The sequence below is a fragment of the Protopterus annectens genome, chromosome 2.part1 (genome assembly GCF_019279795.1).
Source record: "Protopterus annectens isolate FY-2018-M chromosome 2.part1, PAN1.0, whole genome shotgun sequence".
Classification (NCBI taxonomy): domain Eukaryota; kingdom Metazoa; phylum Chordata; order Ceratodontiformes; family Protopteridae; genus Protopterus; species Protopterus annectens.
Genome location: NC_056729.1, coordinates 731,758,891 through 731,781,451, shown reverse-complemented (window position 1 = coordinate 731,781,451; position 22,561 = coordinate 731,758,891). Strand labels below are relative to the sequence as shown.

The following is a 22,561-nucleotide window of genomic DNA, read 5'->3' as shown; positions in this document are numbered from 1 at the left end:
GGCCAAGCCTAAGACTACCCCCAAAAAAGTCCCTCCCCAAGGGCCCAGCCACCGACCTACACCTAGCCAGCCTGCTCCTCAGTCGCAGCAACTGCTCAAAATGGCAAAAGACTTGATGACTCTTATTAGGGAAAGCCAGCCCCATCCTCCCACCCCAGCCAAAAGAAAAAGGAATGCCTCCCCTGAGGCCCTTTCTGACCAGGAATCAGAAGAATTGGTCCTAGAGGAGTCAGACATGGAAGACCAGCCCTTTACAGCATTTGAGAACTCTGATGCTGATGACCCCATTCTATTTGCATACCCCCCCCCCCCCCCCGAGGACCTTTCTTTTGGGAAAACCTTACATTCTCTCATGGAACACTTTCAATGGGAGGCTCAGCATTACCCTCAGTCTAAGAAGAGACTGAGAGTGTTCCTTGACCTGCCCCAGCATAAACCTCTGACCATTCCACCTATCCTGGATATAGTGGAGGATGTTTTACTGTAATCTGCCCTTTCACCAGATTTTCTCCCACCCAGCACCCAGAAAACCAGACAGATATTACAGGGTGCAAGACACCCACAAATATCTTTTCAAAAACCCTACTGCAGACCCTGAAGTCATTACTCAAGGCCCTAAGGGAGCTAGGACAAGCTCATCTAAAAATCCCATCCCAGCTGACAAAGAAAGAAGAGCTTTAGACAGAATGGGAAAACAAGTATACACTTCAGCCACCTTAGCTGTAAGACCCTTAAATTATCGATTCCATTTGCTGAAATTCCAACAAAATGTCTTCAAACTGATTAAACAGAAGTTATCTTCCATTCCTGACAATAGTACTACCAGAGAATTAACAGACCTCATACAGTCTAGCTCCCAGATAGCCAAACACTTCTTGCATTGTGGTTTTGATGCCTTAGAAGCTTCTACCAGGCTGCGGTCACAGGCTCAGTAATCAGAAGGCATGCCTGGTTAAGGGAGCAGCCTTTTCCTGACCAGGTAAAATCCAAACTACTAAACACTCCCTTAGATAAAGACCAGTTATTTGGACCTAAATCAGAAGAGGTCATTAAGAAAATAGAGGACAAAGCCAAGTCCATGCAAAATGTCAAGGACTTCTTACAGGTGCAGCCTCCCAGGTTCAGCAAAAACTTCCCCACTAAACATTGGTCCTTTCCTTCTCAGACAAAACCAGTCCATAGAAAGGGACGCAGAGACAGAACCCCTAGGCATCAGTCCATAGCCAGCAAAGACCCAGGCAGTGGTCCACTGCTGCTCTTACCAAGGGAGTTCTAAACCAACTCCTTTCTCCAAGGACTCAGTGACTCTCTCCCCTCCCCTCTGCCACTCATGTCACCAAACAGGCTAGGAGGAAGACTTTCCCTCTTCCTAGAAAACTGGCAGGCCATCCCCTCAGATCTATGGGTCCTGAAAATCATTACCAGCGGGTACAGATTCTATTTAAAAAAAAAAGCCAAAAAGGTCAGGTTGCCCAGACATCCCTGAAAGTCAGAGGAGGGAAGCTATTCATCGTATCAGAAATCTTTATGCCCAGGGTGCTGTAGAACCTGTACCAAAGGGACAGACTGGAAAAGGATTTTATTCAAGATTGTTCCTGGTTCCCAGAAAAGAGGGCACCTGGCGCCCTATCCTAGACCTCTCCACCCTGAATCTGTCCCTCCTGGTTCCAAAATTCAGGATGCTGACTCTGCAAAAACTACTACCTATGCTCCTGCCACAAACCTGGCTAGTGAATCTAGATCTGAAGGATGCCTACCTGCACATCCCAAATCAGACAGTCATGTAGGAGTTACCTAAGGTTCAGAGCAGGGTCCCAACACTTTCAGTTTTCTGCTCTGCCCTTTGGCTTATCCACTGCTCCCAGAGTCTTTACCAAGTGCCTGGCTCCAGTCATTGCATTTTGCAGACAAAAGGCCATACACATTTATCCCTGTCTCGATGATTGCCTCATACAGGCAGAAACCAAGGAAAAAGTCCTGCAGGACCTCTCTTTTGTGCAGACCTTACTAACCTCACCGGGATTCAGAATGGAAGGAGCCCTCCTAAATCCATCAGATCTCATTCCACTAGAGCAGCCTCCACTTACACGACCTTCCTGAGAGGGGTTCCTACCAAGGATATTCCGGAGGCTGCTACACGGACATTTATCCACACTTTCACTAAGCACTACCAGCTGGCTACATTCTCCAAAACCAGGGCAGGATTTGCATCTGCAATTCTGCAGGGCATGCTAGCATCCCCATAACCTATATTGCATGCCTCCTCCCACTTCCTCAGCTTTGGGAGTCTTCCCACAAGTGATGAGTGTAACAGTGAAACATGAAGAACACAGTACAGTTGTGTACACTTACCATAAATGTAGATGTTCGAGTATATTCACTGTTGCAGCCCTGTTTCCCTCCCACCTTCCCCCATATTTTTATATCCTCTTAATGGCTCATGATTATTGGGGGGGGGGGCAAAAAAAACTGATGTAATGGCATTGGCTGTCACCCTATATAGCCCTGACGACCTGACGTTAGCCACAGTCTCAGAATAGCCAACGCTCTTGTATTCTGGCTGGCCGAGGGCTACCCAGCAGGGATAACCCACAAGTGATGACTGCAACAGTAAATACACTTGAACATCTACATTTATGGTAAGTGTACACAACTGTACTTTTTTATCCTCGAAGTATATGAAGATGGTAAATATATATGATTGTTTATCTATGTTGCAACTTTCAGGCTTCAGAAAACATTCTGAAGACACCCATTGCACTTTCTGAAATGTTTTTCACAGCTGAACATCAGGAGAATATTTCAAAGGTTCATCTAGTTAGTACTCTGGAATCAGATTGCATTGATGACACCGCAGCACATCTCATAATTTATCATACAGAAGTGGACTAATGCTGATTGGTCACTTCACTTTAACTTGAAGTAGTTTTGCAAAAAAAAAAAAAAATCCCACCAAAATAACTTTCTGTGAATCTCAGAGGTAATTTTATTTGGAGGGAGGAAAGCCTCCTGATCCCTCACACTCCCAAGCCTAAGTATACCTACACACTTGCACAACTATGGAAAAAAGTGAAGACTCCACTGTTGCCAAAAGTTGTTTTGGCAATTTTCCATCAGTCTGTCAGCCATCAATGAAACAGATGTCAATAGATTAACAGGCTCCCAACTAAATCAGCATATGAAATTATTTACTGTTCATTCTTTACCAGCTTGTATTCATATTCATATAGAGCCTTTCATTGTACTCTCATTACTGACTGGATAATATTACGATACATCAGAAGTATCATGTGATTACAACTGTCAAAATCACAAAGTGGATCTTGTAGCCATCATCTTTATGGTGCATTGGTAAACACAGAGTTATCTTCAGAACATGTTTTGTGAGTGACAAATGTAGTGATGCACCTTCATTTTAAGTCCATATCCAGGTAGGCAGATTAGCTAGACTGGAATCAGAACATAGATACTTTCTTTTATGTAGACACTTAAAATGTCTTAGATAGTTTAATACCTTTTAATGGAAAATAAGCATCATTACCATTAAGTGTATAGTATTAAATTTAATACCACTGTCATAAGTTTGTAAGCAAGGTTTAAGACTTAGCATGGTTGTTTATTGCCAGAGTTGCACTCTGACATTAATTCTTTTCATTTTGTTTTCAAATCAGTTTAATAAAATGGAGAGCAGCCTAACATGAGTTAGGGCAGTGTTGTCTCTCTTTATGTGAAACATTACTGCATTTACATTTCTTTTTTTTTTCCTCTTTTTTGTTTTAGATAACTTTTAACCTTTATGTTTTAGGCATTAAAATGATATGATCTGAAGTAGTTAACTTCATTTGATCATCAACCTGTGGGTTTCGGATCCGACGTGGATCCGAGCCGGCAGCATTCCAAGCTAAGATCTGAGCTCCAAGCTCCTCCCCCTACCCATACTACACTGCAACCTCCTTCCAACCCCCAGATCTCATTTTCCACGGCTTCACCAAGACATGATCTCTGAGTTCCAGGCAGGTAGAGTAGGGTTTCCTTACTTCAACTGTTAAAAAAGTTAGTTTTAGTGTGCGTGTGTAGTGTTTACCTTCCCTTTTACCTCCCCTCGGGTTTTCCGTTAAGAAAAAGTACAAAAAAAGTAAACTTGGTGGTTTTGTTAGTGTAGGCCCCCCTTCCCCACCTTTGCTGTGTGTGGTGTGATTGTAGGTAGCGCTTTAGTTATCCTTATTTTTTGTTGTGGGGATTGAGATGTCGGACCCACAAAAGCCGACTTTCTCAAAATGCACAGAGTGTGGCCATAAGTTGTCTCTGGCTGATGGCCACACTCTATGCGTCATCTGTTTAGGGGTTCCCCACCTTTCTTCAGGCTGCAAAATCTGTGCAGCCTTTAACCCATGGGCCCTGCGGGACCGCAGGACTATGTTAATTTTAGCTGTGCTTCTCCTGGCAGAAGCTATTTCTGCCTCTTCTCCTTCCTCTATGGCCACGGCTGTGGCCATATCAGTTTAAGGTCCTGTTCCCCTGTCCGGGAATTTCACTCCTGTATCAAAACAGGGTGACAAAGAGGCCAGGAAGGAAAAGCATAGGGAGAGAGACAAAGAGAGAGAGAAAGAAAAAGATAGGGGTCATAAGAGACCAGCGGATCCGTTGGATCTATCGGCTCCTCCTATTAAAGTTGTCACTACCCCAGTCAAGACTTCTAAGCTGTCTTCCTCTCGGCTTTGATCCCCTAGATTTTCTCCAGAGCCAGAGGAGGAGGTTTAGCCTGCTTCGAGGTAGTCCACACATCGGCCTTCTCGGCTGGTGTCAGTAGCATCCTCCAGAGCTACAAGACGCCTCTCAGAGGTTGACATAGACCGGATGATGAGAAGGTTTATACAGACTCATTTGTGGATGGGAGTGTTGCTGGCTCCCTCTCCCGCCGGAGCAAGGGAGTTCAGCTCCGATGTCTGCCCTGATAGCTCCTTCTCCAATCCATCCCCGGGTTTCGGAGTCCCTGGACCAGAGGAGCCATGAAGTCAGGGGGTCGGCATCGATATTTCCCCCAACCTCAATGCCGGCCATGCTCTCGAGTATGTCGAATCCTATGGATTCGGATCCGAGCTCTTGGAGCCGTGATTTGAGCATCGGATCCAGGGGGATGAGTGTATCATCGGCTACATTGTGGTCGGGACATGCCATTCCTCTGGGTCCGTCTGTTCCGGGTTCGGCTCTGATCCCTTCCTTGGATCCGAGGGGCACAGTTACTCATTCTTCTAGTTTTAGAGAAGCCGGTTCCCCTTCGGCCTTAGGCGTTGTGGAGAGGGTTCTCAGGAGGATCGAGACCCCTCACTCTTTCCTCAGAGTCCATCCCTGCTCCCTCGCTGCTGTGTGTGTCTTCTGTAATCTCGTCCTCTCAGGGACAGCCTGTGTCTGATATGCCCCAGACGGTTCCCCTTGAGGAATATGAAGCTGTTTGTGAGCCTTTCCCGGAGAGCCCCCCTGAGGAGATTCCACACAAATGCAAGTGCAAGATGAAGCACATGGACTCCCCTGGGTCCCTCACAGAGGATACTGACTTGGAGTAAGGGGAAGGCTCCCCCAGATCACCTCCGGAGGATGTCTCATTTGGAGACATAATGGAAATCCTGCACCAGCGAGGAGGTTGGTCCATCCAAAAGCCTTCCTCGGACGAGTCGGTATTCCTGGAGGCATTCGACACAGGCCCATCTACCTCTTGGGTGTCCCCCCCCCGGCTGATCCTCTGGGGGACCTCATTACCACCAAAGCTTGGAAGGACCTGGACACTGTAGAATCTATACCAAAAAGGCCAGACAAGATTTTGAGCCTGCCTATGGATAAGCCTACATGGAGTAAGGGTTCCCCAGTGGATGTCATGGTGGTGGCGAGGCCACTATAAAGGAACTGGCACAGAAAAGTTCCTCGGTCCATCCTCCAGAAAAGGAGTCTAGGGCAATGGATCGACTCGGAAAGCAGACGTATGGTTCAGCTACCTTTGCCATAAGGGCGCTGATCTACATGGCCCATGTGATTAGACTACAGCACGATCTAGTGAAAGAGTACTCTGAGTCTCCCCCGGAGTCCATTTTGGCCGAGGATAAACATTCTTTCTTGGCACGTATGGCCACTCTTAAGTCGGTGACTAACATGTCCATGTGCCTACTCTCTCTTGTCACCGAGGGAGCCACTAGGGCGGCCGGGTCTGGCATTGCCATGAGGCATCACGCCTGGCTCTGGCTTTGTGGTTTTGCAGAACCTTTCAAGGCTTCCTTTGTGAATGCCCCTTTTAACGGTTCAACCCTGTTCAGGAAGACTGTCGGCCGTCGGGATCCACTTCTCTAACTCTCAAAGATTCTTTTCCAGGAATCAGCGAGGCAAAAGAAGATGTGGTTCTGGAAGTCTCAGCATTCCCGGGAAACTCAGGACTCCTTTTTCCCTAGAGGCAGAAGGGGACAAGGCGGATGCTGGCCCAGAGACAGGGGGGGGGGGGCTGAAGAATTTTGGGTCACGGGAACTATTCTCAGATCGACTTGCGCAGCAGCCCTGAGGTGTCGCCCGACTGCTCCACTCTGGAGGCAGTCGGGGGGTGTTTTTTGAAGCACCTATCTCAATGGAAGTCCATAACATCAGACCGCTGGATGCTTCGGATAATATCCAGAGGTTATTCCATTCCCTTTCTGACCAGTCCCTTACCTCTAAAGCATCTACCAGATGTTCCACCCACTCAAAGGAAGGTGGCAGCTTTGGAAATAGAAAAGCTGCTAAACAGAAGAGCAATACAGCCGGTCCCTCTAGTTCAGTCCGGGTCAGGCATCTATTCCATGTTCTTTTTGGTGCCAAAAAAGACAGGGGACTTGAGGCCGATTCTTGACCTATCCACGTTGAACCTGTCTGTTGCCAAGGAGAAGTTCCGGATTGTCACCTTACAATCCACCCTGCCATTCTTGCAGGAGGAAGACTTGGATGTGCTCTGTAGACCTCAAGCATGTGTACTACCACATCATGATGGACAGATAATCCAGGAGGTTTCTCCACTTTTGGCATGGAGCCAATCACTACCAGTTCAGAGTCCTATCCTTCGGTCTCACCACAGCCTCCAGGGTGTTTACCAAGGTCATGGCAGTTGTAGCTGCCCACCTGAGACTTCAGGGCATTCAGGTCTTTCCATACCTGGATGATTGGCTCTTCCCCGCCCCCTCCAGGCATCTACTTGTTCAAGCCAGAAAATCTTTCCTTCAACTGTTAAATTTACTGGCTATCACAATAAACATTGAAAATCCTCTCTTCAACCCATTCAGATGCTGGACTTCATAGGGGCAAGAATAGATTCCCTCCAGGCCAAGACATTTTTGACTCCAGACAGACTTTGGAGCCTGACCCTTCATGTATTGGCACTTCCTCAGACATCTTCACCCCCAGAACTAGTTCTGAGGATCTTGGGGTCCATGGCAGCAGCTGTAAATCTGGTTCCTTGTGCACATCTACACATGAGTGTTACAGTGGACATTACAAGTTCAGTGGTCTTTGTTATACCAGCCCTTAAGTTACCTGATTCCTCTAGCTAGGTGTGCAAGACTTCCCTCATCTGGTGGCTTCCATCCCAGGATCTTCGAGAAGGATGCCACTTTATTGCGATCCCTCCCCAAGCCACGGTGACCAGGGATGCCTGCAGTATAGGGGGGGGGGCACTGCCCGGGCAGGACTCTCCAAGGCACATGGTCCCCAAACGAGACCGTTCTGCATATCAGGGTGGTCCTTCTAGCATTGCAGACCCTTCATGCTTCTCTTCCTCTAGGAAAAATTGCAATTCAGTCAGACAACATGTCAGTGGTCTGGTATATCAACAAACAGGGGGGAACCAGGTCCTACTCGCTTTGTCTTGAGTCCAAGAGAGTGTGGGAATGGGCGATCTCCACCAACCGTTTTCTGATAACAGTGCACATTCCGGCTTGGTCCAACATTTTGGCGGACAAACTGAGCAGAACTATCCTTTTACCCTACGAGTGGTCTCTGAACCCTTGTGTAGCAGAACAGATCTTCCTCAAGTGGGGTCAGCCTTGCTGCGATCTCTTCTCATTGCCATCCAATGTGAAGTGCAGTGAGTTTTTCGCTCTGATTCCTCCTCGGTGGGGGGAAGCCCCCAGACGCACTCTTGTCCATGCTTGGCCACCTGGTCTTCTTATGCATATCCCCTGCTAACTCTAATGACAAAATTCTTGCAGAAAGCTCGTTGGTTGGGGAGCAGGATTATCCTCATAGCCCCATTCTGGCCTCGTCAAGTTTGGTTCTCTTGCCTATGGTCTCATCTAGTAGCTCCGCCTTGGATCTTAGATCCCATTCCGGATCTCGTTTGTCATCCCTCCGGAATTCCTCCTATGAATCTGGACAGCCTCAAGCTTACTGCTTGGTTGTGCCAATCCCACTAATTGCCAGGACTCCCGGACTCTCTTCTCCTGTTAAGTCCATTCTGGTGATGGCGCACAAGTCGTCCACCCAAAAGGTGTACCATAGTAAATGGAAATGTTTTTCCATCTGGGCTTTTCAGAGAGATTTGGATCCATTTACTTCCCCAATTCCAGCAGTCCTAGAATTTCTGTCTCAGATTTTCCAACAGGGGGCCAACTCTTCCACTGTTAAGGTCCAGCTGGCGGTTATATCCCACTTTCATGTAGGAGAAAATTCAGGTTCACTAGCTGCTTCTAGGACTTGTAAGACATTCATCAAAGGCACCTTTTTGCTGAGACCTCCGATTAAGCATCCTTCCCCTCCATGGGATTTGACCTTGGTTCATCAGGCCTTAGTTGTGCCTCCATTCGAACCCGCAGCATCAGTTGATTTAAAATTTTTGTCGTGGAAGACGGCCTTCCTGGTGGCTAGCACCTTGACTAGGAGGCTATCCAAACTTCATACATGTATAAAGCCCCCATTCTTAATTTTTCATAAGGGCAGGGTTTCTCTAAGGACAAATCCTTCTTTCCTCCCTAAAGTTGCTTCAGAGTCAAATATCTATCAGTCTATTAATCTCCCAGTATTTTTCCCTAATTATCAAAACAAAGGGGAATACAAACTTCATTTGCTGGATGTCCACAGACAGTTACACTTTTATTTACATAGGACTAAACCCTTTCGTAAGTCTGATCATTTATTTGTTTTCTTTGTCAAGCCTTTTTTGAGGAAACCAGTCTCAAAGGTGACACTTGCTAGATGGATCTCACTTTGTATCCTGCAAGTGTACAAGGATCATAGATTACCAGAACCAGACAGGGTTCATGCTTATTCTACTCGAGCTATGGCTACTTCAGCTGCTTTCTGGTCCAGAGTTTCTCTGGATGACATTTGTTCAGCGGCTACCTGGGCTTCCTCTCACACTTTTATTACTCATTATAAGTTGGACATGGTATCTAGAGGAAGGGCTTCTTTTGGTTCTGCAGTGCTGCAGAATATCCTTCCATAAGGGCCTCCCAAGGTTTTTTGGTAGCTGGGGACTCTGTCCCACAGGTTGATGATCAAATGAAGTTAACTACTTCAGATAAAGAAGTTATGTACTCACCATAATGTTCCATCTGAGTAGTTAGACTTCATTTGTCATCAACTTTCCCTCACTTCTTCCCCCTAACCTTGGTGGTTTGCGATAATCCTTGGAGTTAGACTTGCTGGGTATTGTAAGCTTAGTCTGTGTGAACATGTCAGGTTATTTCTCTTGGGTTGATATGTGTCATGTTGTGGGTGGCAAACTCGATCTGAGGGTTGGAAGAAGGGTGCAGTGTAGTATGGGTAGGGGAAGGAGCTTGGAGCTCGGATCTTAGCTTGGAAAGCTGCCGGCTCGGATCCATGTCAGATCTGAAACCCACAGGTTGATGACAAATGAAGTCTTAACTACTCAGATGGAACGTTATGGTGAGTACATAACTTCTTTTTACTGACACTTATCTTCATGTGATTAATTTTTAGACCATTAATGAGTCTCCATCAGATGCATCATGGGTGGATGCACTCAACCCCCTAAAGAAAAGGCTGATGTAAGTAATATGAAGTGATAGCTTCATAGATTTGTTGTGACTCAAGCACAAGTCCATGTCTAATGCATCTAAGTTAGTACGCATTATGTATGTAGGTTGCTGTATGGCTGTACTTATTTTCCTGGTATGTTTTTTTCCTTGCATTTTATCACTGTAAAGTAGTAATCACAAATTTAATATACTGGAAATGCAGAATCTGTAAAAAAAAAAAAAACGCCAATAATGTACTGGATTTTTTTCTTTATCATCTTGCAGTATTCTGGCAGGTGGAAATTTTATTTTATGTTTTGTTGACTTTGACTTATCTCATTTTACTTTGATCCACAAAATCCCTCTAACTCACCTCATAGTATGACTGTCACAAAGCTTGCTTCCCCCGTAGCATTCTGATTAGCATTTTTCTTCCATTTAAGAGATCAGCCTGTTATATATCTATAAAAGACCAAGTGTGGATCCAGTTTACGTCTAGTCTCCGCTTCATGTTAGTACACCCTATTATATTTTTGTACAGCCACTTTGAGTGTCAGTATATTTATTTTCTTACGAAAAACAACAAGAGAATGAGATACTTATCAGCAACAACAAGAACAAGCAGCGAGTCCCAGCTCTACATTCCAAAATTATAAAATTTATTCAGCTCAAATGAATCTCTCTAGCGCCTCGGCCAACAGCCTTTGTAGAGTAAAAACTGCTTGTTATTGTTGTTGCTGATATTTATTTTCTTGATTCTTGTATTTGTTTTCTTCTCATCTAATCATCAGTTGCCACTAATGCTTCTCCTCATTTACTTGGTCTGCTGCATGGCTGTCTTCTACTATTCCCAGACTTACCCCAGCCCATGCTTGGGGTATTGAGGAGATTGAGGCATCCCATTGCACATTATACTGCTGTATTGGGCTAATTTTTAGCTGTGCCCTTATTTTCTGTTTCTCCTTATACACACTTGCATGTCTGAAGGGCAGATGTGCAGTGGGGATGTCCTAGCCCAGTGATGGTGAACCTTTTGGGTTTGGCGTATAAAAAGTGCCTGGCACAAAATAATGCAGTGCACTTCACATGAGCAACAAATGCAAAAGCAGTGTCTTTGATAACTCTGGTGTTGGTGATTGCTGGCATGTCACCCAAAACATTGTGACGTGTGTCACCTTTGACACGCATGCCATTGGTTTGCTATCACTGTCCTAACCGCAGCAATGATACTGCCATGACCCTCACTTATTCCCAGGGATCTAACATAAGGCACATACAGGCACGTGCCCCCCCCCCAAATATATGCACCCTCCCTTCCCCTGCAACTCCTCAGATTCCTTAGCTGTTAATTGAATCTGGATCACTGGACCATAGTTAGGGCTGTAACCCACTGCACCCAAGGCACAGCTTAACTAGCTTCACCATCATATTTCTTGTTGTTCCTTGACATTTATAATTCCAGTGATTTACATTTGTTTTATCATCAGCTTCTCAAGGGGTCCATCTTTTCTTATGCTTCTGTGTACTGACCTGCCTGTCTGTGCCACCACCTTGCACAAAGCTTCAGAATTTATTTTACTAATGCCATGTAATAGGGATTTTCTTCTGGTGCATTGTTACTGATGGATATAGCCAGGAGTTTCAGACATGTGCACCAATTTGGCACACTGCTGCCCATCCATGAGTTCACCTGTCCCTGGTTTCACCCCCCCCCCCCAAAGAGCTTGTTTAGAAGACTGAGTTGTTGTTTTAGTAGGATCTGCAGGTTCTTTATTAGGTAGGAAAAAAACAAACAAGAGGCCAAGTGTATCTTGTTGTTTTTGTCAGACTTTATTTAGGACCAACATTTTATTAAAAGTCACTTTTTCATTTTTGGCATAATTACATGTTTTGCTTCAGGTACCCTGGCAGAAATACAGTAGCATATCTTTTGAGAAGGTCCAGAGCAGACCTTCACAAGTGGATGTTAAGCTGTGAGGTCTTTTTGGACATTATCTATCAATGGAAAACTCTACAGATAGATTTTTTGTCTCTATAGGAGAGCTGACAGCTCAAACTGTTTTGTTCAAGACTACCATGCTTTCAAGAGTAGAGAATGGACAACTATGGCTTTTCCCTGAAAAAGATGGTCCTTTATATGTTTCCTCCCCTTTTTCTGATTTCAAAAGTCCTTCTGAAGGTCAAGAAGGACAGACCAAAAATATTGTTTATTACCTTTAGCCTCAGGCAGTATTGATCCCTTTTTGCTTCATTTGGCCAGGGGCAGTTAACAGAAGTTACCTCACAAGATGACTTACTTTCAGAGTACAAAGGCTCACTGATTCATCCAAGCCTTCATACTTAAATTTTACTCTTTGAGTGTTAGGAATTGCATTCTTACTTAGGCCCAGTATTTTGAGGACATGCTTAATATTTTACATGAAACTAGAAAATTGTATGTTTCCAAATGGAATAGATTTTCTCTTTGGTTTCATAAATAGAATCTGGACCCTTATCATATGGGTGTTCCTAATATTGCGGTTTACTTGTATGAATTCCTCAATACTGGATTGGCATGCTCTTCTGTAAAAGCTGATTTGTCAGCCATTTCTGATTGACTCCCTTTGGATCCTTTGCTGTCTTTTGTTTTGATGTGAAACATTTTCTGAAATTCCACTTTCATATTAGACTACCAAAAAAGTTATTCCTCCTTTTTGCTATCTAAACTATGTTCCCTAGAAACTTACTCTACCCCTTTTGAACCAGCTGCCTCTGTTTCACTTAAGTTTTATACTTCTGAAATTGAATTGTTAGTAGCATTAATGTCTGCTAAGGGAGTTTGAGTTGCAAGCCTTAATGGCTGTTCCATCTTTTCTTATCTTCCATAAGGATAGCATTACTGTGTGTACTGATCCTTCTTTTATGCCTGAAGTAGTTAATGAGATCTATTTGAATAAAACCATTAACTTGCCCACCATTTTTTCTTCCCTTCAAAGTTCAGAGAAAGGGATCATAGACTCTTTGGATGTCAGTAGGCAGTTTACATCTTATAAGGCAAAATCAAGTAAATCAGGAAATCTATTTCTTTCCATAATAGGAATGTGCGTGCCCCTATTTCCAAATATTTTCTAATCAGATTTCCAAGGCTGTTTATTTTGTTACTACTTTCATGGTAAATGGCTTTTAGATCCAGTTAAAGCCCATTCCACTAGAGCTGTTGCATCTTCAGAGCCTTCTTTAAAACTTTAGATTCCATATCTGTTCTTGAGGTAGCTACTTGGTCTTCTCTATACACCTTCACTAAACATTACAAGATTGCTGGGGATTTTTCCCTAAAAATAGACCAGGGCTTACTCATTCGATTTTACTAGGCCTTTTGGACCGCAGCCCTGTTTGAAATTCTTCCTTCTCCCTATCTTATTAGCTTTGTAAATCTTCCTAAGGTTATTAATACTACAGGAGTACTCAGGGAAGCACACAACACAGTTAAGTAAGCAGTGATGTCTGTCTGATCACTGTTGCCGTATTGCATTCTCCCCTCCTTCCTTCATATTTTCTTTTGGCCAAGATGGGTTTATTGTTTTTCTGCATCTCATTTTTTGACTTGTACATGTGTACAGTAGAGAGTTGATTATCTGAACATCGACTATCCGAAACGTAAATTATCCGAAAGGAGCCTTCCAAAGTTCTTGGGTAGGAAAAGTCATGAAGTCTGACTAGGTAAACATTATATGTATGTGTGTGTGTGTGTGTGTGTGTGTGTGTGTGTGTGTGTGTGTGTGTGTCTGTGTGTGTCTGTGTGTGTGTGTGTGTGTGTGTGTCTGTGTGTCTGTGTGTGTGTTTCACCTTGTAGCCCACTCGTGTGAAAACTATTCTTTATTGTCCACTGGAATCATTGAATGGTTGAAAAGTGTATTTCCTGTGTGTAGAAAAACATTTTTAGAAGTTTTTTTATCCAGTTCAATTATATCTTTGATTAACCAAACAGTTTGATTATCCAAACTACCCTAGGTCCCAGTTAGTTCGGATAATTGACTTTGCTGTATGTAGTTGCCTTTATTTCTGCTTGAGCATCTTGACAGGGGCAAGACCCTCCCAAGGTACATTCCATCTGTGCGTCCCTTAAGTACCTTAGCTTCGGTTGGCCTGAGGTCATACATGAGATGCACAGTGCAGTGATATGGGAGGGTGCTCAGCTTTGGTATGCTGGCCAAATGTATGGCTATCCATGGCAGAATATCCCACAGGCTATTAAGAATGCAGCACTGATCAATTGAATATCTACTGTTATGGTAAGTGCTTACACAAATGTACTTTTATTTTTAGAAATGGAATTAATATATTTATAGTATTGTTTAATATTATCCTTGTCACTGGCTGGTTTTGTCTCCATTTTCATCTTGTCTAATTTGAGATTGTTGAAAATATTTACATAGCATAATTCATATCTTATTTTTTTCTTTTCATTCCATGAGTTCTATTAATTTTTTTTGTTTTGTATAGCCTGGTGGGTTTACTGTTCTTCTGGTAAGGTAACCTGGTATCTGGCATCTGAAGATACTGTTTTGTCCAGGGGATCTAACAGAAATGTTCTAATCTTGTATACACTCTCTCTTGGTAGTTCTGACAAGTTAATGCCATTTAGGCTGCCAGCAAGAGATCCATAATCTGGTAATCTGTAATCAAACTTCTTTTTTGAAAATGTTTTAGAATAGCTATGAGCAGTGGTCGGAATTACCAAAGGGAGACCAGTGTTCACATTTTTAATGTTCATAACACAGTAACCATTAAGTCAAGGATAGTAATGCCCATAGCTGGTCCTGTGATTAGCACTCATACTAGGATTTAGAATTCACCGAAGGTTTTCTGTAAATTAGAAGTGTCCTGATTGTGCCTGATTTTAACACTACCTTCAAATCTATTACTAAAGTTACTAAGGTGCTATTAGCACAGTTTAGTTCTAAGGTCAGTGAGTTTTTTTAGCAGTAATAAGACGATTCACCCATTCTTATTTGGTTTCAGCTCTTCATATTTTGTGTGGCCTGGAAAAGTCAAGCTAGTTGAGTCCCAAATGTCTGCGATAGCTATTATCCTTAACTTGTCTGCTGTTGTAATCGTATACTTTTCTAAATGCTTATTACTAAGGCTGAATGCATTGCAGAAGAAAACCTTTATAGTCTGATTAGCTCTCTAGTTTCTAGTGGATTTTGTTTCTGTTGTGTAATTTTCCTAAAAAAAAAATCGTATAGTCCCCAAGAAAATCTCAGAAGCTGGTTATTATTGTAGAATATAGCTCTCTTTATCAGTAATTAAATAGTTGAGCCTTTGTAACTAAATAATCATTCCATTTGTTTAATGGTATTTCACTGTAAGAAATTTCACTTTTAATTGATTCTACCAGCTCTGTTATTTGAAGCACATAGATTTTTCATATAATTCAGGAGAGTTTCTTTTAGATAATTTGTACTGAAGTGAACAATGATATGCTTGTAGTTTCCCTTTTAATAGTTTGGCTAACAGTGTGAATTTCCTGAAATCTGACAACTAAGAGTGAACATTAATAGTAACCCTTTGTTTATCCATGTCTTCAAGTTTCCTAAACATAGAATGTCTTAAAAATCAGAATTTCCTCATATCTGTAGCTGACAAATCAGTAACCCAAGCTTTCTTTGAATGATCAGTTTTACTTTTACTTCTTTTAGACAGTGGTGCAGACTTTAAATATTGGTTAACTGAAACAGCTGTAATCCTAAAATTACCTCCTAGAGCTCTCTTTTTCTCTTTCTCTGTCTATTCATAAAAATGCCTTCATCTAGCTTGTCTGGGCAAGTATTCTGTTTCTTATTTGTTTTCTTTTTTTCCTGTAGCAGTAAGGCGGTTGTATATTTAGCGATGTGCACCCAGTGCCCCTGTTTCTATATAGGGAAGACGATCAATGCCCTTAGAAGTAGAGTTTACCAGCATTTTTATGATATCAAAAAACAAGACATTAAGAACGTCTTGGCTGTCCACGTAAAAAACCATGAAGGGCACAGTTTCAAATTTTCAGTTATTGAACAAGTCACATCGGGGGATAGAGGTGGACCCCTTAGCGACTATCTGGAGGCTAGGGAACTCAGGTGGCAGCTGAGAACTAATGCAACACAAAAACCAGGTTTAAATAGCAATACATCTATTAGCTCTATTCTTAGATTAAAAGCAGAAGGCTATATATAAATTCATTCATTAATATTTCATTAATATTTTATGAATTTTTGTATTTACAGTAACTATATGATGTTTGTGTATAGAGGTTTACAAGTATTTAATTTCAACATATGTAGTTAGTTATGTATTGTGCACTCAATTATGGAACATCAATTTGTGTTTCTTTAGGTTAAATTGTACTGTGATGTCATTAATTTATTATGTTAATTGTGAGAGGGTGTGTATTTATAGGGTCAGCTTCAGTTTGTTTGTTATTCTGATGAAGTTTTTATTAAAGATGAAAGCGCTAAATCTATTATGTGGATCCTGGTTTGTTCTTTCCTGGTATTTGTATAAGTTTCTTCTGAAAGACTTTAACATAATGATATACTGGAGGAGAAGTACTGGGAGATTGTAAGCTGAGAATGCTTCCGTTTATTAATGTCTGTTCCTCCAGTTCACTTTACATAAGTACAATTAAACTGGGGTGAGGACAGCATTAAAATAAAGAGAAAAACGTTGTATTTTGTGTTACAGCACAGAATCCTGGTTTTAGCTCCTTAAAACATTGGCAAAATAAAAAAGGGCTTCTCATAGCACATACCCTAAGACATAATCTCACAACATGCAAATAAAAACAGTGCTCACACACCCAGCTATTTATATATACTATTTTCAAGATCACACAATCTAAGGGAAAGGGCAAATTTCCTAGCCCTGGTATTACAGCAGTCTCACACTGTTGTCAACCACTTTCCCATGGAACAAATTAGGCAGGCAGGCAATCTTACTGACCAACTTAAAGGGAATCCTACACACACACGCACACACACACACACACACACCAGTCATTTCAACAGACTGAAGCTTTCTTCAAGAACTTGTCAAAAGAACTCCGCAGACCATAGTACTGAAGATTGTGAAGTTGATGTGTACGTAAACAGACTGCTAAATTAAGATGCTTAAAAAAAAACTTTTGGAACAAATTTCCTCTCTTCATAAGTTATTGCTGAGTTATTGTAAGCTAGAGTTGTATGACAGTTATCTGGAATTATGGTTAATAAAGGGATACATTCTGCAATGTTTACATCCGTGGAAGTTCCCCAATGGTGTGAGTCATGGGTCCAGCTTATTCAACGAGCTGGTTGACATGTATAATAAACATTATTTGGAAGTGATAAAAGTTAAGAATTAGAGAAACTAAAAAAAGGATTGACTTGTTAACTCCACAAATCAGTTATTTAGATGCATCTGTTAAGTTGGACTTATTGTTTGATCATTATTCTGAGGCTTATTATAAGACTTTTATTTAGTTGACCAGCAAACAGATTCTATTAAGATCAGGAAATTGAAGAAGATGGCCAGGATACTAAAGCCTACCAGACCAATACAGCTTACCCAATACCAAAATTCGGGGTATGGAATATTCATGATGCTGAGGGTTTCACTTGTAAATGGGGTAGAGCCCAATTTTAATGGCCAAGAGGTTGACAACGTTCCCTTCAGTTACAGCCTTTTGGATCCCCAAGACTTCAATAGATCCAACAATCCGAACGAGCAGTCTCCCAGCAATATGATATCTCCTCCATCCAAGAGAAGGAAATTGAGAGGCCCTAGGGGCTGAGGAAGGGGGTGGCTCAAAAGTTCATAGAAGACCCCCAACCTCTAGGGGTGTCAACTCAATGGTCAGAGACAACCATTATAGACTGTTTGAGAGAGGTTTTTACCTATGTTTCCTCAGCAGTTTAAAATGTTCATTAGGAAACTCAACATGGCTATTATTTATGGCAGTAATCAAGAAGCTTGTATGGATGCTTTTAAGAAGAGGAGTATTCACAATCTTCTCAGTATTCCACTGGTACATTTATTTGAGAGTCTGTGTAGGCATGACATCCACTCAGTAGGGCATTCTTCCCATGTTACTAAATATAATTTGCAAAAGGACGAGTGGGATTTACTGAACAAATTGAGTGGTGACACCATCATTAAAATTATGAAGCCTGATAAGGGATGTGGTGTGGTGCTTATGAATACCATGGGCTACTCCCACAAGATGCTCAATTTGTTACTGGATGTCAGTAAATATGTCTGACTTTCTATCAATGAGATCAAAGTCTAGCATCACAAAATTGATTTATATTTGGATGAACTTTTTTGAGCTCTTTAATGTCTAAAAAGGAGTTTAATTTTCTCTATTTTGAAAAGCCAGCTGTGACGGTCATTTTTGGAATTCTGAAAGTGCACAAGGATGTACTTAATCCAGCCTTGAGTCCAGTAGCATCTGTTAGACAATCTAAAATGCACCCTTTGCCAATCTACATTGATCAGGAGTTAAAGTAATTTCTATATGAACAACCATACATCGTAAGAGACTCCTTGGATTTCCCCTGATCAATATGTGGTATAGACACTGTTCATTTACATTGATATAATTGACCCATTTGGTTGTATCCCACGGACTGAAGGCTTTGAGAGTTTTTCAGAGGCTTTGCTTAGATGTTCCTCCATTTCAGCAGTGGAATACATAATTGTGTTGAATTTTATGAAATTTTTGCTCAACAGTATCTTTGTGTGTTTTGATGGGGATTACTACAAGTAGGCACAAGGGGTGGTAATGGGGACTGTATGCGCACCTCTTTATGCAAACTTTGTGAAGTTGACATGGGAAGAAGGTTTTGTATTAAATTCCCATTTTAAGCATAGTTGGTTAATGTAAACTAGATTCCTTGCTGTATTTATTTTGTGCAACTATTCATGATCCAAATTAGAAGAATTTATTGATTACATTAACTCTACCACCTCTCATTTTATTAGGTTCACGCACTGTTTTTAATAAGTTTTGTAATTATGTGGACATGTTGATTTATAAAGAGGATGGACAGTTCAAATCTACCATTTACAGAAAGCCCATCTTTTTGAATTCCTGCATGCATTTTCGGGTCTATATTATATAATCGAAGAGGCATTACAGCAAATGCCTCTTCATCAATCTGTAAAGAGCGAATCGCCACTTATGCGAATGACCAAATCAGTGATTTTTTTCCTAGAGAAAAAAATCACTGATCCGGCCAGAAATGAAACATCACTAAGAACACCTCAAAGTGGGGGGCTAACTAACTAAATATACCAACTCTGAGATTGCACTATGGGGGGAAGGGGCAAATTCACGCTGATGGCCAAGTGTTTTTTTCCCTGGGAAAAAAATTGCTGATTTGGCCGTTCGCTTAACTGCCACTTCGCTCTTTAAGGGTCGATGAAGAGGCATTCGCTGTAATGCCTCTTCGATTAGATAACATAGACCCGAATTTTCAAAGTAATCATCCCTTATGTTAAAATAAATCCGTTGTAAAAGGGCAATTTGGCAGAGTTTCTAGGATGGTTACAGTTGAAGTGGTATTTGAAAAATAATGTGGGAAGTTGGTAGGCATGTTTATTAACAGAGGTTATCCCCAAAAATTTGTTCATGATATCAAACGGGAGGTGGTTAATTTAAGGCACAAGAGATTCAACCCCATTTTAGGTCAGGCAATTGTTTGGAGAAGTTGCCTGTGTCAGCTGACTTTGGTAAAAGTCTTGTTTTAGGCCATCACCCCTTAAATAATGAGGTTAGGAAAATTATTCATAAATAGTGGTCCATTTCCACTATTCATAACAGTATTTTAGCAGTTGTGGGTGACGGTTCACTGATAACATATAAGAGGTGAAAAAACCTTCAAAATGTCTTTGAGAGTCTTTGAGAGTCAAGGTTTTTGAGGTGGCAAACCTGTTAAGAGGTATGGCAAAATGCCGGTGCAATCAGTGCTCTTTCATTTTGGAGGAAAAGTTTGTTACACTGATTCAGTTGCATATGAAAATCAGGTTAACTGACTTTTGTAATTGTATTTCCACAGGTGTTGTATACATCACTATTTGTGACCCCTGTGGAGCATTTTACATTGGCAAGACTGAGAGGTCTCTCAGCGCATTTACAAACATAGCTATGATATTCATAAAATGATTGCAAATACTATGCTTTATAAACACAAAACAGTATGCTTAGGTTTTAAATTATTTAGATTTGGAGTGTTAGAGAAGATCATACGCGACCCTAGAGGGGGCCCATGAGAGACCATCTTAGAATCGAGGGAATTAAATTGGGAGCTCTGATTAAATTCACAGGACTCCTCAGGTTTATATGGGAATGTTTCTATCACAAGCATTCTGAAACTTAGAGCTACGGACCTGTAAAATGCAATGCTGGTGGTTGTGTCTCAAGTTGAGGCTTTAAGAAATTTTGTTCTTTTGGACTTTCACTGAAAGTTTTTATAGTATTTTTTACCTTGTACGGTCAAGGCAACATTAAGGTTAAAACTGGATTGCATGAGATCACTAAGATGTGAGGTATTAATTGTATATTGGGCTTTAGTTGCATATGTATTATTATAATTTTTAGTATGTTAGGAATGGGTCTACCTGATAACATTGAATCCCCAGAACGCCGAATCCCATTTCATCGAGATGAATGCATCAAAACTGCAGAAGAGCAAAACTCCATAACATTGAAACGCACAACCCGGATTAACACAAAAAGCTACACAAACTCCACCTACAGCATATCCACCCCCCAAAACACCAGAAACCTACACTATCCCATCCTTCATTTTAGCAAGGGACCTATACCCCCCCCACACACCCCCTGCAAATTAAGTATACCAATTCCAAGATCGCACTATATTGTAGAAAAGGGCACACGCCCATGGCATGCCAACATTTACCACAAAGCCACCCAGTAACCTGTACATTTACTGTGTCTCCATTTCTTTCACTACTGTTGATATGGAGGAATAAGAAGTCCCTTCAGTTAGAGGAAGTGTGGTTCGATGATAATGGAGTTTCACTTTTCTGCAGTTTTGATGCATTCGCCTTGATGAAATGGTATTCGGCATTCTGAAGATTCAGTGTTATCAGGTAGACTCGTTAGGAATATTTTCTATGTGTGTATGTATATATATATATATATATATATATATATATATATATATATATATATAGGTTTACTATTGTTTGTTTGAACGACATTCTATCGGCTGCAATGTGCCAAAAAACAGAATGTTGAACGCACAAGCACTTTTGTACCAGATAGTCGACTCCACTTATGTAAATGCACAACTGCATTCACATAAGTGGAAATTGACTATCTGCACGGAGATTGCAGTACATTTGGGAGTGGAAATTCATCCACATCCCCACTGTAGTGCAATCTCGGAGTTAGAATATATTAGTGGGGGGGTGTGGGGGGGGGGCAAATGTGATTTACATCGGCTCCTATAGGGCTATCACGTGGTGGTTTCGACAACAATGTCGAGTCAAATGCGTCGAGCATTTGGTTTGACACTGTGAAAGGTTTTTTTTTTTACTTTTGGTATTACCATTCATGTATTTGAACGGAAAATGTTTTTCCTTTTGAATAAACAATAATAAATCTCTCTCTCTCTCTCTCTCTCTCTATATATATATATATATATATATATAAATGGTTACACTTCAAAACACACTTCAAAACATCTAAAATTCATAACATCTAAATTGAAAACATCGAGAACACAACATCTGTAACTCCAAACATCTAAAACTCTTAACATTGAAAATGTATAATATGGAATAATGTATCATGAAACATGTAAATGTCATAGTTTAATCTGTTATTCTTGTAGTATCAGTATGAGCGGTTCTAGTTTTTATTTATATAGTTTTTATTTATGTAGTGTAGGAATTTATACTATTTTTATACCCCAGGATTCACAAATCCTCCGTGTAAGACTAAATTAGTCTTACACGTTAATGCCAGTCTAAGAGTAAGACGTCTGTGCTCCATGCATATTAATGAGGTGCGCTGCCTCAACTCTAAGGCTAACACGGAGCATGCACGAGTGCAGGGGGCGTGCCGGACTGCCGAGCAGTCCAAAAATCCACGCCCCTGCAAGTCTCTCAGTTGGGAAATGCCAACTGACATGAGCGAGTCCGCTCAAATGTGTATATACCCAACACTACACTCCCCCACATTCTAAACCCCTGTACAATCATAAAATGTAAAACTTTTATTTTTTTTTATTATTCCTGATATAGCTGCCCGTATTTGCGTGGGTTTGCCCATTGCTTACCTACAGTTAGCAGTTTAGACATCGAAAGGGATAATAAGAAACTTATATGCAAATTAAGCAAAATAGCAATAGCGTAGTGGTAGAGCCTTTACAGATAGAGGAGGCATTCCCGGTTCAAGTCCCACCACTCCCCTTTCTATTTTCTGTTGGAAATTTGTATATAAAAATAATTCCTGACATTTATCATTTAAATTTTAGTAAAAAGCATTGAAATGGCCTATGTAGTATTGAACAAATTTTATATACATATATATGAAGGTGGAATGGTTA

At 41.4% G+C, this 22,561-nt stretch overlaps 1 protein-coding gene across 1 annotated transcript in view; it reads left to right on the top strand.

The window, feature by feature from the left end:
- The window catches only part of TMEM144 (transmembrane protein 144), an 817,557-nt gene that overhangs the window by 377,463 nt on the left and 417,533 nt on the right, over positions 1-22,561 (top strand). The window contains exon 7 of the mRNA XM_044062452.1: positions 9,949-10,016. Coding sequence (XP_043918387.1) covers positions 9,949-10,016 — 68 coding nt within the window. The remainder of the gene's footprint in view (positions 1-9,948; positions 10,017-22,561) is intronic.